The sequence below is a fragment of the Candoia aspera genome, chromosome 1, assembly GCF_035149785.1.
Source record: "Candoia aspera isolate rCanAsp1 chromosome 1, rCanAsp1.hap2, whole genome shotgun sequence".
Classification (NCBI taxonomy): domain Eukaryota; kingdom Metazoa; phylum Chordata; class Lepidosauria; order Squamata; family Boidae; genus Candoia; species Candoia aspera.
This window is the reverse complement of record NC_086153.1, coordinates 331,600,138-331,614,772: the sequence shown is the minus strand read 5'-3', so window position 1 is coordinate 331,614,772 and position 14,635 is coordinate 331,600,138. Positions and strand designations below refer to the sequence as shown.

At 44.2% G+C, this 14,635-nt stretch overlaps 1 protein-coding gene across 1 annotated transcript; it reads left to right on the top strand.

Annotated features, from left to right (window-relative positions):
* The first annotated feature begins 487 nt into the window (after positions 1 to 487).
* Positions 488 to 10,683, top strand: PLPPR3 (phospholipid phosphatase related 3). The gene is made up of 7 exons (XM_063294114.1): positions 488 to 562; positions 798 to 983; positions 3,466 to 3,595; positions 4,692 to 4,887; positions 5,988 to 6,045; positions 8,624 to 8,797; positions 9,210 to 10,683. The coding sequence occupies exons 1-7, from the start codon at positions 488 to 490 to the stop codon at positions 10,515 to 10,517; spliced, it is 2,127 nt and encodes a 708-aa protein (XP_063150184.1). The 3' UTR covers positions 10,518 to 10,683.
* The last annotated feature ends 3,952 nt before the right edge of the window (positions 10,684 to 14,635 follow it).

The window sequence follows — 14,635 nt, the reverse complement described above, 5'->3', positions numbered from 1 at the left end:
CCAATTTGATCTAGTAGGTTGGGTATGCTGCGGGTCCCGTCAGCCAGGGAATGTTGGTTGGCGGGAACTAGAAGGCGGGCCTTCTCCTCTGTTGCGCCTGCCCTCTGGAACATCCTCCCTCCAGAAATTAGGATGTCCCCGACCCTGTTGGCCTTTTGTAAGGCTGTGAAGACCTGGCTTTGTGCCCGGGCCTGGGGCCTCAAGCGTGTGGATGGTTCTGTCTCTTGGCTGTATTAACATTCATGCATTGCTCGCTTGGTAGCCATGTATATTTATTTTGTATTTATTTTATATTTTAACTGTTTTAATTGTAATTGTTTTATAGTTTTATTGTTGTAAGCTGCCCAGAGTCACTAGCTGAGATTGGCGGCTATAGAAATAAAATAAATAAATAAATAAATAAATCTTGTCTCCTAACAGAACCTGAGCTGGGGCTCTCATTCCCACGCCCTGCCCACCCGTTCCCACAAATCCCACTTCTGACACCATGATCTCTGCTAAGGACAAGGCAAAGGCTCCCAAAGATAGCATGACGCTCCTTCCCTGCTTCTACTTTGTCGAGGTAAGGAAAAGGTTTTCATCGGTTTCTCCACCCACCAGCCCCCAGCCCCAGCAACTGAAGGAAGGTGGAGAATCAGGTGGCTCAAAGGTTTAAGCTGGGCCTCCTAGATTAAGGGTGAACATTGACCCCCCCCCCCACGTCTCTTCTGCTCCCAGGCAGATGTTGTCACTGGGGCTCATTAGGACAGACCTAATTTGTCAACTCCTTGCTCAGTCTCTTTGCTTCCGGCCCCCAGTTGCCCATTGTTGCATCCTCCATCGTGACTCTGTACTTCCTGGAGCTGACAGACCTCTTCAGGCCAGCCAAGGTGGGCTTCCAGTGTTATGACCGAGCGCTCTCCATGCCCTACGTAGAAAGCAATGAAGAAATGATTCCTTTGCTGATGCTGCTAAGCCTGGCATTTGCAGCTCCCGCAGCTTCTGTGAGTAACTTGGAACCTGCTATGCTCCTCTCCTCCTCCATCATGTATTGAATTTATACCCTGCCTTTATCTGTACAACTCAAGGTAGTGTACATAATGCTCTCTCCTCCTGTTTTCTCCACAACAACAGCCATGCAAGGTGGGTTAGGTTGAGAGGGAGGGACTAACTAGGCTTCCATGCCTCAGGGAGGACTAGAACTCTTAGTTTCCTGGTTTTAGTCTAGCACAGGGGTTCTCAGCCAGGGTTGCGTGGCACCCTAGGGTTCCACGAGAGGTCACTACGGGTTCCGTGGGAGATCATGATTTATTTTAAAAAATCATCTCAAATTCAGGTAATTTCACATTAGAGGTAAGTTTCATTCTTTATTTTTAGTTTAAGAACACTGTCAATGCATATATACAGGCCTACCCATGAAACAAATAGAATAATTTTGTAACTTGTGCCTGTATCTGAGCCTGAATGTGCAGGGGTTCCCTGAGGCCTGAAAAATATTTCAGGGGCTCCTCTAGGGTCAAAAGGTTGAGAAAGGCTGGTCTAGCACCTTAACCTCTACCCCATACTGGTTCTCGGTTGGGACTCTTCATCATATTTGCTGATTGGAAAACTCATATCCAAAAGGTCCAATTCTCAGGGGTGTCTACAATGGAGGAGGGGGAGTCAAGATGGCATCTGTACCAGTGTGATCACAGCTCCCCTCTCTTTCCCTGAAGAAGGCCACCTGAATCATCAACAGCTGTCTTCCTCTTCCCATATAGATCCCTCAGGAACATAAGGCAACCTTCTCCAACAGGGACTCTCCAAATGGTCTGGGACCACAATTCCTGGTCACCATCTGGGAGTTATAGTCCGAAGGCACCTGGGAGAGAGTTGGATGGTGGAGGAAGGTGATATAAGGCTACTGCTGAATCCTTCCCCAAACCCCATTCATCCCACCATTTCCAGCACTGAAACCAGCTGGGCTTGAAAGCAAGAGTCCTCTGCTTAATTATTCTGTCCTCTGAGTTGGACTGCTGGTCAGAAAGTCCATTTGGTCCAGCATGGGAAGTCTCCAGGCAGATCCTAAAGATTGTGGCAAGTGACATTCAGAAATGAGGGATGTGCAGCAATTCAGATTAAAAAGACAAAATGTGATTGAGAGCATCCATCAGGAACAGCTTGAAGCCACTGTATCTTTTCCTGAGCTTGCATGGAGTGTGGACTTCAAGTTCCAGAATTCCCCAGCCAGCATGACTGGCTGGGGAATTCTGGGAGTTGAAGTCCACACATCTTAAAGTTGCCAGGTTTGAAAAACACTGGTTTAAAATTCCCCACAGGTGTTATGTGCACACCCACACATGCTCCAAATCCATTTTACTGTCTGGACTGATGCACAGCCTATTTGAGATAGACTGTTGCTGAATGTCAAAGTTTTCCTTATGGTAATCAAGGTAAATAATAATGATAGCCTTTTCTTTTCCTCTATGAATTTGTCTAATTTCCTGTTAAAGTTATTCAATCTCATGGCCATCGCTGAAACATGTGGCAGTGAATTCCACCAGCTAAATCTGCCTTGTGTTATTAATTCTTGACACTACAGGTAGTCTTCGCTTAACAACTATTCATTTGGTGATGGTTCGAACTTACAACGGTGTTGAAAAAAATGACTTACAACTGGTTTTCACAATTATGACCATCACAGTGTCCCTGCAGTCACGTGATCACAATTTGGGGACCTGGCAACAAATTTGCATTTATGACCGTTGCAGTGTCCCATGGTCACATGTTCGCCATTTTCCACTTTCCCAGCTGCCTTCTGGCAAGCAAAATCAGTGGGGAACCATATGATTCACTTAACGATCATGTGCTTCAGTTAATGCCTGTGGTGATTCACTTAACGACTGCTGCAAAAAAGGTTGTAAAATTGGGTCAGATTTGCTTAGTGATTGCTTCGCTTAGCAACCAAAATCCCGGTCCCAGTTGTGGTCATTAAGAAAGGAGTTCCTGTACCCGTATTCTTTTGCTTACCTGTTTCACTGGCTGACTCACCCCTGTTCCTCACAAATCTAGGATTAAACAAAATGGAGAAAGATCTGCTATCTCTGCACTTTTTCAATGGTGTGTAATTTTATCATCTGCTTTCATGCTTGCCCTCTACAGTCGTGTTTCTCAGCCTTGGCAGCTTGAAGATGTGTGGACTTCAACTCCCAGAATTCCCCAGCCAGCCAAGTCCACACATCTTCAAGCTGCCAAGGCTGAGAAACACTACTCTAGAGATCTTTCTTTCCCCAACCATAAGAACAGCAAAGAAGTCCTCCCAAGGCTCCTTTTCTGGGCTCGGACCTGCCTACCTCCATCTTTAAAAGCTTGCCCCTTGGTACCCACAGGACTATAGGCTTAGGCACCCTGTAGCAGAAATGCCCAACCCCCAAACCTCTTGAACAGTCCACGGCAGGGAGATGGAAGGAAGGAGCTGGCATTTGAAGTTGCTGTTTTGCTTGGCAGATCATGGTAGGCGAAGGCATTGTGTATTGCTTGCAGTCGAAGATGAAGGGCCGCAGCAATTCTGAAGGCAGCATCAATGCCGGCGGTTGTAATTTCAACTCCTTTCTCCGCAGAACGGTCCGGTTCGTGGGTAAGCCTGTTTGCATCCTTCCGCTTTTTGGAATAAAATGTCCAGTTGGTGCTGCAACCACACAATCAAAGCCGCCATCTTGACTTTTTTGACCACCCCAGTGTCTCTAGTTTAATAGGTGAAGCTTGGGCCCTCCTCAGCTCTATGTCCCTGAGTCCGAGAGGTTCAGACAATGTTGGCACACCAAGATAGATTGCAAATGGGCTTTTTTTTCCAGCAGATCCTAAATGAAAAAAATTGTGAGGAAACGAATACAAAGGGTCTCACACTGCTGTTTGGGTTGCTTGGAAACACACTGGTTTTCTTGCTGTCTTAGAAAAGCAGTGGAGTACCTTCTCAGTTGGAGTAAGAATCACTGTTTCATGTAATGATTTGGTCATGAACCATGGCACATTTCAGAACGAAATTCCCACGATAACTTAGGAGATCTCTCTTCCTAGAATCTCTGCTCCCAAATTAACTTGTTTAAAAAAAATAACAAAATGGTGGGCTGGGGACACTATTTAAGGTTGAATCCCTCAGACAGATATAATTTTGTGATTAACAGCAGAGTGTTCCCAGCAGGGCCGAAACTAAGGTGGGGGGGAAGCGGGGCATGTGCCCTGGGCGCCACACTGGGGGGGGGGGGCAAAATGGGCGCGGAATCCATGCCTGCCCCAGGTAACACAGACCCTAGTTGCAGGCCTGGTTCCCAGTAGACTTTATTTCCCCATCAGGTTCCTCTTGTATTTTTCATTCCTAATCCACTGAGCAATACTCATTGGCCCCCTTTCTTTAAAAGGTCGGTGTTAAAATTTAGGACAGGTTCCTTGTATGAAAGAGGAAACCATGATAGCGAACTGCTTGGGTGGAGCTGTGCTCCACTCTGTGCAGTTGGTTAAGCATCCGGCAGGCAGCTTCTGTTTCTTGAACAGAGGCTGGAAGGTGCCCTTGGTCCAAAGCAGCCCTCTGCTTTCTCTACTGAGGGTATGGTAAGTGGCAAAGCTACTCACTGGAAGCTAAGAATAATCCTTCCTATGCTCAAAGATGCCCTTTGTCCTTTCATTCATCCCACAACTCCAGGGCCTAACCCTAGCTGAAATTGTTCCCCCTTCAGGTGTCCACGTGTTTGGCCTCTGTGCCACAGCCCTGGTGACCGATGTCATCCAATTAGCCACAGGATACCACGCTCCTTTCTTCTTGACAGTCTGTAAGCCCAACTACACTCTCTTGGCTATCTCCTGTGAGTCCAACCCTTACATCACTCAAGATATCTGCTCAGGTCAAGACCAACATGCCATTCTCTCAGCCAGGTTAGTCCACCTCCTTTTCTTTTAGACCTGCTCTGGAAAGCGGCCTTTGCTTTTACGTGCAGTCTGGTTCTCTTTAATGTCATTCATTCCAGCTCACCTTGGCTGATCACAGTTGCTATCACACCAATATCGCCAGCCACAGTTTCTTAGAAAATTTGCATGGGATTTTGGGGGGAATCTGACATGTATTTGAAAGTTTACTGCTAGAATAGAATTGTGCTTCTTTCTTGCACCCTTTTAAAACCAGGTTTAGCCAACATGCAAGTGGCAAGAGCTACTGAGATGTTGAAAATAGACGTTACTGTATCATAGTTAGGAATTCTTTCCTAAATAAACATCTTTGCAGCCGGAAACTAGCATATGGTCCCTTGTGTATGAGTTTCTGCTTGCATAGATGGTGTATTATTATTATTATGGGTGAGCACCAGTAGCACAATAATCATCTGTGTTGCTACCTCTGTCTCATTCTGCTGTAGTTATAAAGTCAGACTTGGTACCTTTAGGTATATAGTACTCGTCTTCCCCTTTGCTTTTACTTTTAGTCCTGGGAGACTAGAGTCCAGGCTACCGAAATGAGATGTCTTTTCTTCCATTCTCCTGCCAATCGACTAAAATAATTCTGCCCCACCCTCAAGTTTGGTTTGACTTCCTAGTTTGTATTGCTGGGCAAAGGGAGTTTATGGTTCTCTGTTCTTTCTATGGGGAGGGAATTTGATATATTTTCATTTTGGCTTCCTGACCCACACTAGAAAGAAGGCAAACATCGTTATTATTATTTATGTTAGTATCTAGTGGGTTTAATATTGTTACTTTTTACATGATTCAGTCAATAGTCTGCGAATGTGTCTGTTTTAATTTTTAATACGGTAAATATTGATAAATATAACCCATACAAACAAAAACTCTTTTGGGGTCCTCCATGATTTTTAAAGGTGGGAAGGTGTCCTGAGAACAGAAAGTTTAAGAAACATTTAAATTTCCCAACTGCAGTTGTAGTTGAACTTGCTGGTGTGTGTTGTGAAATTAAGGAGTTTTCATCGTGTCTCCTGACTGCGGGTGGAGGCTCATGGATGTTTGTATGATTTCTTTCTCCCTTGTAGGAAAACATTCCCTTCTCAGCATGCCACGCTGTCTGCTTTTGCGGCCGTCTATGTATCAGTGAGTTTTACTTGTTCCTCTCAGTCCTGGAAAGAATCAGGATCATAAAGGTGTTTGCGTGCCACAGCGCAGAGAAGTGCTGTCTAAGGCCAAAGAGGCCTCCAGTAGCTGAGACGCAATTACGTTTTTAATGCAACAGAAAGAGAACATTATTAAAGACATACTGCGGCATAATCATATTAACGACATTGAATTCTAATTACATTTAAATGTAATGTAATGAAATGAAATTTAATTTTTGCCTTGGCTCTGCAAACTGTTTCTCAAAATGCTTCCTTCCCACCCGGCCCCTGCCCCAGCATGTCACTCAAAACAAAATCAGCCCAGAAAAGCTTGCACAGCCCTAGCGGAGTCTTGAGCTCAGAGCTGAGAGTCCCACTATGATTCCCATTAATAAAAATGGGAGGGGGGAGGGGGCTGACAACCACCTATTGGGGTATTACAGGAATCTGCAGGATGCCAGTTTGAAAAAGACCTTTTGAAAGAGAAAGTATTAGAGGTTCCATATTTGGTTAGTTAATGCCTTCATATACTCAACACTAATTACAGGTAGTCCTCGACTTATGACCATAATTGGGACCAGAACTCCATCACCAAGCGAGGTAGTCGTTAAGTGAGTCATGCCTGATGTTACGGTTTTTTTGCCACGGTCATTAAGTAAATCTAGCTTCCCCTATTGACTTTGCTTGTCGGAAGCCGGCTGAGAAGGTCACAAGTGGTGATCATGTTACCCCAGGACACTGCAACCATTGTAAATACATGCTGGTAGCCAAGCGCCTGAATTTTGATCACATGACCTCAGGGACGCAGCAATGGTTGTAAGTGTGAGGACCGGTCGCAAGTAGCTTTTTCCAGCGCTGTCATAACTTTGAACGGTCGCTAAACAAATGGTCGTAAGTCAAGGACTACCTGTAGTCAGCTAGTCAACCTGATATAGTCAATTTCATTCTTCTGTTATAATGATAACAATAATAATTTATTAAAACTATATTTTATTTATTTATTTATTTGTAAATTTATTCACCGCCCATCTCCCCCTCATGGGGGACTCCCATATATGCCACCTGACTCCCAGAAACTCAGTTTCTCAGTTATCTCTCTCCTCCTGTCCATTCAGTGAAAACATATCAAGAGCACTTATTGGTCAGATAAAGGCATGTCCATCTAAGCCACCATCTTGTCCCCCACAGTTGTCAGCCAGATACTTACAAGCAAGCCACAGGCAAGACACTGAGCTCAAGTGACTGAGCACAAATGTCCTTCCATATTGTTTGTTCCTCAGAATCTGGCATGGACAGGTAGACTTCCCCTGCACATGGGGATGTAGTTTATCAAGGCTAATGGTGAAGGATGAACTGCTCCTCCTTCATGAGTTCGTCTGATTCCCTGGGAAGGCATAAAGGTAGTTTTTTTGTTTTTGTTTTGCCCATCTTGAGTTCACTGCACTGGTGCCTGCAGGGGTGGGAGTCAAAATCTGCAAGGTAGCAGGCATAATGCTGTGATACAAGCCCCAGAAGGCTCACACTACGCCCACCACGTTTGCAGGTTTTGACTCCCAACACTGTGAAACCACCTGTTGCCATTAAGCAGTTCCGCTGAGCGAAACCAGTATCCTGGGGACAGGTTCACACAGCTCAAATGGTTCACTAGTAGACCCATAGTTTCAATAAATTGGTCGACAGTACAACAGGAAAAAAAAAGAAAAAAAATGCCATGTGCGGAGTAACCAGAATGCCAAGCATGCCAACTGCAGGCTTTTACATGGTACAGGTAGTCCTCTCTTAACGACCAGTCGTTTAGTGACAGTTCAGACTTACAATGGTGCTGAAAAAAACAACTTAACAACCAGTCCTCACACTTACAACTGTCGCAGTGTCCCTGCAGTCACATGATCGTGATTTGGGCGCTTGGCAGCCGATTTGCATTTATGACCATCGCAGCATCCTGTGGTCACGTGATCACCATTTTCAACCTTTGCTGGCCAGCTTCTGGCAAGCAAAATCAATGGGGAACTGGGTGATTCGCTTAACAACCACATAGTTCTCTTAACGCCCATAGTGATTTGCTTAACGACCACAACAAAAAAGGTGGTAAAATCAGGTTGGATTCACTTAATGACCAGTTCACTTAGTAACTGAAATTCTGGTCCCAATTGTGGTTGTTAAGTGAGGACTACCTGTAGATAATGTTGGGCAGGACTGGAATTTCAGCCACCAATCCTGACCCTTAGATAGTTGCATGTTAAAGCTGTATAGATGGCAGCGCAGCGCAGAAGCATTCTGGGTGCAAGGAAGGGCACATTGTGACAGTGTAGCTTTACTAAGAACAACTCAGTCACACAGCTGCTTTGCTGCACTCCCCTTCTGTCCCCAAGCTGGCAGGAAATTATGCTGCCTTAAATCTTGGTGCCCCCAAAATAATAATAATAATAATAATCTATTAAATTTATATGCCGTCCAGAGTGTTGGTGTGATTGGGCTGTTCTTAGCAAAGCTATACTGTCACAATCGCAGTCCAGTGCAAGGTTCCAGGTCTAAGCAATTGGGTCACTGCACAATGTCTCCGTTATCATCCGCAGATGTATTTCAACTCCATAATCTCAGACAGCACCAAGCTCCTCAAGCCAATCCTGGTGTTTGGTTTTGCCATCGCAGCTGGCATCTGTGGCTTGACGCAGATCACCCAATACCGCAGCCACCCTATTGATGTTTACGTGGGCTTCCTGATTGGTTCTGGCATTGCTGCCTACCTGGTAAGTTCCTGTCTTTCCAAGTACTGTGGGAAGACGGACCAGGGAGCAGAAGGGGTCCTGTCTTCTAGGACTGGTAGACGTATCATGTTGGGCAGCCTTTCTCAGACTGTACCAGTATGGAATGCTTGAAACATTCTCCTATGTCATAGAAATCCAAGGTGGGTTATCTGGAAAAGGATAGTCTTAAAATAGTTGTGACTGACATATCAGCTTTTTGTAACATGTCAATTTTTAATACATAGGAATATCCAGTCGTTAAATCTCTCTCCTGCCCACATTGTTAAGTAGTATAGTCCCAGAGAGCTGTACCATGTATGTTTTGCTTATCCAAAATAGGGAAGTCAAGAATAAATATTTCCATCCTCATCTGAGCTTTTTTAGATCTTTACCCCATGCTCCTTGCTGCACACAGGCCTACCATGCAGTGGGCAACTTCCGGGCACCAATAGAGAAGGCTCCCACCAACCCTCCTGCCAAGGATGCTCTCAGAGCCCTGACTCAACGTGGGCATGACTCCGTTTATCACCAGAACAAGTCGGTCAGCACAGATGAGCTCAACCCCCAGACCCGGCTGGAGGGGATGAACCGGCAAGTGCCACGTGAGAAGAACTCGCTTGGGAGCTTGAAACGGGCAAGTGTTGATGTGGACCTCTTAGCGCCCCGGAGCCCTATGGGCAAAGAAAACATGGTTACCTTCAGCAACACGTTGCCACGGGTCAGCACCCCCTCGATGGATGACCCTGCTCGCCGCCATATGACCATCCACGTCCCAGTGGACGCCTCCCGATCTAAACAGCTGATCACTGAATGGAAACAGAAATCAGTGGAAGGCCGTGGAATGACCTTGGCAGAAGAGGTTGCGCGGCGTGTTTGTTCAGACTCCTTGGCTGGAGAAGAAGAGGATCCTATCCCACCATCTCTGTACCCTGCAGTTCAGGCTCGAACAGCTGAGCGTCCCTCTGTGGGTCCTCGGGTCCTCATCCAGCCGAGACCCAGGGCCACTCCACTCGTCCACATCCCCGAGGAAAGTCAAGCCAACGCTGGTGCTAACATGTCACCCAAAAGCAGCTCAGCTGTGAGGGCCAAGTGGATGATGATGGCTGAGAAGGGAGCAGCCCAACGGGTGGCCAATCCGCCACGCCTCATGCAGGTGATTGCAATGTCCAAGCAACCCGGGATGGCATCGGTGACACCCAAACACTCAGAGACGTCTTCGTCCTCCACCAGTTCTGATTCTTCCCAGTACTGCTCCCCATCAGAACGAGACAGCTCTAGTGTTGTTACCATCGATGCCCATGCCCCCCACCACCCAGTGGTGCATTTATCTTCTGGAAATGGCCCTTGGGAATGGAAGGCCACCCAAAAAACTTCTGATGGCCAAGATGCTTATGAGCTCAATGAGATGGGCAAAGATTACCATGGGTTCCGGCCTGCCAAAAGTGCTGGAGTGTCACCTGGTTCCTCGGTCAGCGACATTGAACAGGAGGAGCCCCGTTATGGCAGTGTGGCCACCATCAATGTGGCCATGGGCCTGGGAGGGAGCGCTTCGTTGGTTTCAGCAGAAACCAGCCCTGGAGAAAGCATTCTGGGGGCATCCAGCCGGGAATCAACGCTGCGGAGAAAACCAACCAGCTTAACAGTGGGGGAAAAGGATGGGCAAACAGAAGAGACGGAGAACTTCTATAAGAAGATGCAAGCCAACCGGGGATTTAAGGAATAATCCCATCCACCTACCTCTGGCCAATGCTATCCTGGGCCGAACTATGATTAAAACCATGACTTTTTTTTTTGTCAGACAAGCATTGAATTTCAGATGGTAGGACTTCATGCTGATTATATTCAAAAATCAAGGTAAAGTTGTCTGTTTTCTAGGACTCGTTTAACAGTAATTCAAAGGATGGAATATATTATCAATAATGGCAAAGTAGAGAGTCTCCCGAGTAGCCCAAACTTCTAGGATTCAAATGGCAGACATTTTTAAACAGAGTTTGTTTGGATCAAGTCATTGGACCTCCCCCTTGGGATTATTTTATCTTCTACTGCGCTAGGAATGGATACTGTTGAAGAATTCTTGGCTGGATTTTCCAGAGGATTTAAAAAAACAAAAACAAATGTGGGTGGTATTAAAATAATCATAGATTATTCACAAGTACTGATTGTAGAGCCAACAAGGGTGAGAAGGTGGGAATAGAAAAATCCAGCCTGGATCTCTTTGGGATGTCCTCCTGAGCAGTGCTGGTTGGATATAATCCAGTCTTTCCCAACCCAACGCCTTTGGTTGGATTTGAATTCTTCCAAACCTGACCTTTGGTGAGCCCAAGCTTGGGAAGCCTGAGGTCAGCTTCCCCCTCCCCACAGGAGTTCCCACGTGTGTGGGGAGGTTGCAGTATTAAAGACGGGGTAAAGTGTTATGAAGGGGTGGGAAAATCTACCTCTAAAAGTTCAGTCCACTTCTGAGATGTTTTAGAGCAGTGTTTCTCAAACTTGGCAACTTTAAATGAGTGGACTTCAACTCCCAGAATTCCCCAGCCAGCATGAATTCTGGGAGTTGAAGTCCACACATCTTTTTTAAAAATATTTTTATTGAAATTAAAAAAAAAACAATATTAAAAGACAATACAAACTGAACTCAGAAAGGAAAAGAAAAATAAAGAAAGAGAGAATGGGAAGTGCAAAAGAAGAAAAAAGGGAAAGAAGAAAGAGGATAAATAAGAAAAAGAGAAAAGAAATATTTAAAGAAGTGACTTGAAGATCGAAAAGATCACAACAAGTACAAACAAACTTCTTCACCCCCTATAAGGTTACATGCAAGTATCTCTTTTTCCCATAATCCATCCCTTATCCAGACACAAATCCATAAATTATTAGCATCAGCAAAAAGTCCATAAAGGGTTCCCAGAATTGTATAGAACGTGTCTTAGTCAAACCAACCAACTTTGTTCTCCTTCCTTTTGCTTCTAGCAGTCTTGATCTTTAATTCATTCAGATGTTGTCATAAGATCTGACCTCTCTTCAGTTTTTCTTTTTCCCATCTCAAAAGTTTCTTAGGGGCTTCAGCAAACCTCTTTTGTAAATCCAGTAAGGAGTCATTATCCAGGTCATTCTCTTGGGTTATCATTTGTATTTCCACTTTAACTATCATCTCTGTCTTATAATCCACAATTTTTTTATTTTCCAGTATTTCAACTATTTCTTTATACTCTAATATTTCTGCATCAGATGCGGTTTGTTTCAGCTCTTTATCCCATAGACCTTCCAAGGTATTCTCTTTCACATCTGTCATTTCTTCTTTAACATCTTTTGGACGTAGTCTATCCATAGAAGCAGACATCATTGCTAACATTGTAGCTGCTAGTTTCTGTCCCCTTCAAATATCTCCTGGAGTATTTCAAATGTCATACCATTTTCTGTCATTTTGTCTCAGTGCTGACCAAAGACAAAAGGCAAACCTCTCTTTTTTTTTTCTTTTTCCTTTTATGTCTGGAATTTTTAGCCTTCTCTAGTGTCCAATTTCTGAAATCATAAAGTCTTGAATTTCTGTTATGACTTGTTAGACTAAACAATTTAGTTCCCCCAAAGCTGCTGTTTATTTATACAATTATTTCCAAAATCTTATAGCAGAAGTCCTAATATTCCAAATTCATCTGGCACCTTACTTCATTTATAACTCTCTTGAATTAAAGTCTTATTTAGCTTTTTGCCATTTATTTCAAATTCTTTAAATTCTTAAGCTTATAGTTAATTTTTCTTTTATTCTGGAATGAAGGTAAACTCACCAGGTGACTTTGCAAACTTGTTGTTTTGAAGATCTCTATTAGCCTTGAGATAGTTAAATAGGTAATTTCCGAAAGTGATTAGAAAGTGAGGTTTGTGAATCCAGTGTCCTTTAAAAGGTTCCACTGTGGTTGAGAGCGTGGTGGCTTCTCTTTGCCTCCCAGCACTCAAACCCGCAGGAAACTGCTGTCCTGCTATTGTGAGGAGCAGCTGTCCAGAGCACAAGAGGACAATCTCCCATCCTCTCCTCATCTGGAAAGATTCTGTGGGACCGGTCTACTTGCCAGGCCTTCAGTCATGGCCGTGATGTCATCTCCACTCATTCAGAGACATGCTAGCTCGCCATTCCTCACCCGGAAGTCGAAGTCCACATGTCTTAAAGTTGCCGAGTTTGAGAAACACTTCTTTAGAGAGATATTTTTTCATCCTAGACAAAATTGGAGGTCTGTAAATATCAAATTGCTTCAAAGTATACAGAGAAGAGGGCAGAGGTTGAGCAGAAATCTGTCACAAGCATTTTGGAGAATGTAATTTAGCTGTATTTCTCTTTCTCTCACACGCAACAAGAATAGGTCATACACCAGGCAGTAGAAATATTCTGTAAGTACAGTCATGGTATATTAGACAACTCTTAGAAGATCCTAAATGAGTTCAAGGATATTGTCCATTGCTATCAAAGATATCTGTATTGAGCCCATTTAGATGTTGAGTATAGTCATAAAGTTTATACATTTAACTTGGAGTGTAACTGTCAAGAGACTGCGTTCTTTGCTCAAAGCCTTACAGGCACTTAAACTGAAGGATCTAATGGCCCATGATTTTCATCAAGGTTATAGACAAATAGAAACCTTGTTGGACAGCCATGAAATTTTAGGCCCTGCCTACCCTTGAGGAGGTATTTCTCAAAAATGGCAGCTGTGAGTCACAAAATTTAGTGGGGAATTATGGATCCTTCTTACTGCATCTCCATTGATTTGAGGGTGCAGTGAGGAATAGGATCAGGGTTTCTTTAAAGTAGGGATGGAGACAATATAAAGTAGCAGTTTTCCAATTCCTAAAAAGCTGTGACCTAGAGTATAGGGCAACCCTTTTCTCCACAGCTTTGAGGGCAGAATGAAAACTAATGAGCAGGTGTCAGCGAAATATCAGAGAAACTTCCTAACAGTAGGAACTGTTCAGCAGTAAAACAGCCTGCCTTACAAGGTGAGGGAGCTTTCCTTGCAGGAAATGTTTGATGGGAAGTGTCCCTTGTTAGAGTGAAATGAATTTATTAATGCAAGAAATTTGATAAGAGTTCTGGGTCCCAACTTTCTGTATTTAATGCAGTTTAAAGATCTAACCACATGTGGGATGATGGCTTCTTTCAGCCTGAGTATTACTGAGATGTTGAAATAGCCTTCCATGCAAGCCACTTTTGAGAGTGTGTCTTGCAATCACAAAATCACAGACGGATGAGAAAAGATGGTGTCCCATTATCTAGGTACATTTAGCAGGACTAATCCCTGTAGTTAACTACAGGCACACTATACTGAAGGGGGGGGCAGTGGGATACAGTTTGCCTAATCACCCCCCTCACAGATACAGGTTTTCTGTTTTCCATGACTCTCAGTAGAAGAGTCGACCCAAACCAAGATCCAAGATGGCAACTTCTACCTTATTGGGGATTTTGCTCAAGTTTTCCTTTTGTGCAATGATGCCTTGATGGAATTCTAAGTCTCTCTCCATTGCAACTGTGACAGGTAAAGGTTCTTTTAGGGGAATGTTGGCATGAATAAAAGGGTTTATCTAGAAGGAAGGCATATATAACTGTATGGTTTGGTGGGTGGGTCGTGGGGAATAAGCCTTCCATTGAGGACATAAGAAGAATGCTTAGATAGTGGTGTTCATTAGTGAAAGGGGAAGCATGAGGGAACAGGGTTGAGTTGGACATTCATAGTGTTTTGGGGCTCCACCAATACAAATCATTGGTTTCTCCATGCCAGAAGCTACTGAGATATTAGAAAAGCTAGCTGTAAGCCAGGTACCAAATGGTTGATGTCAGTGAAATATGTTTGGAAACCCTGT

What these genes read in the sequence shown, in the direction of transcription:
- PLPPR3 (XM_063294114.1), top strand. Translation starts at nt 488, where the DNA reads ATGATCTCTGCTAAGGACAAGGCAAAGGCTCCCAAAGATAGCATGACG. An exon ending in CAGAACGGTCCGGTTCGTGG is followed by an intron (nt 3,596 to 4,691) that starts GTAAGCCTGTTT and finishes TTCCCCCTTCAG; the next exon opens with GTGTCCACGTGTTTGGCCTC. An exon ending in CATGCCATTCTCTCAGCCAG is followed by an intron (nt 4,888 to 5,987) that starts GTTAGTCCACCT and finishes TCTCCCTTGTAG; the next exon opens with GAAAACATTCCCTTCTCAGC.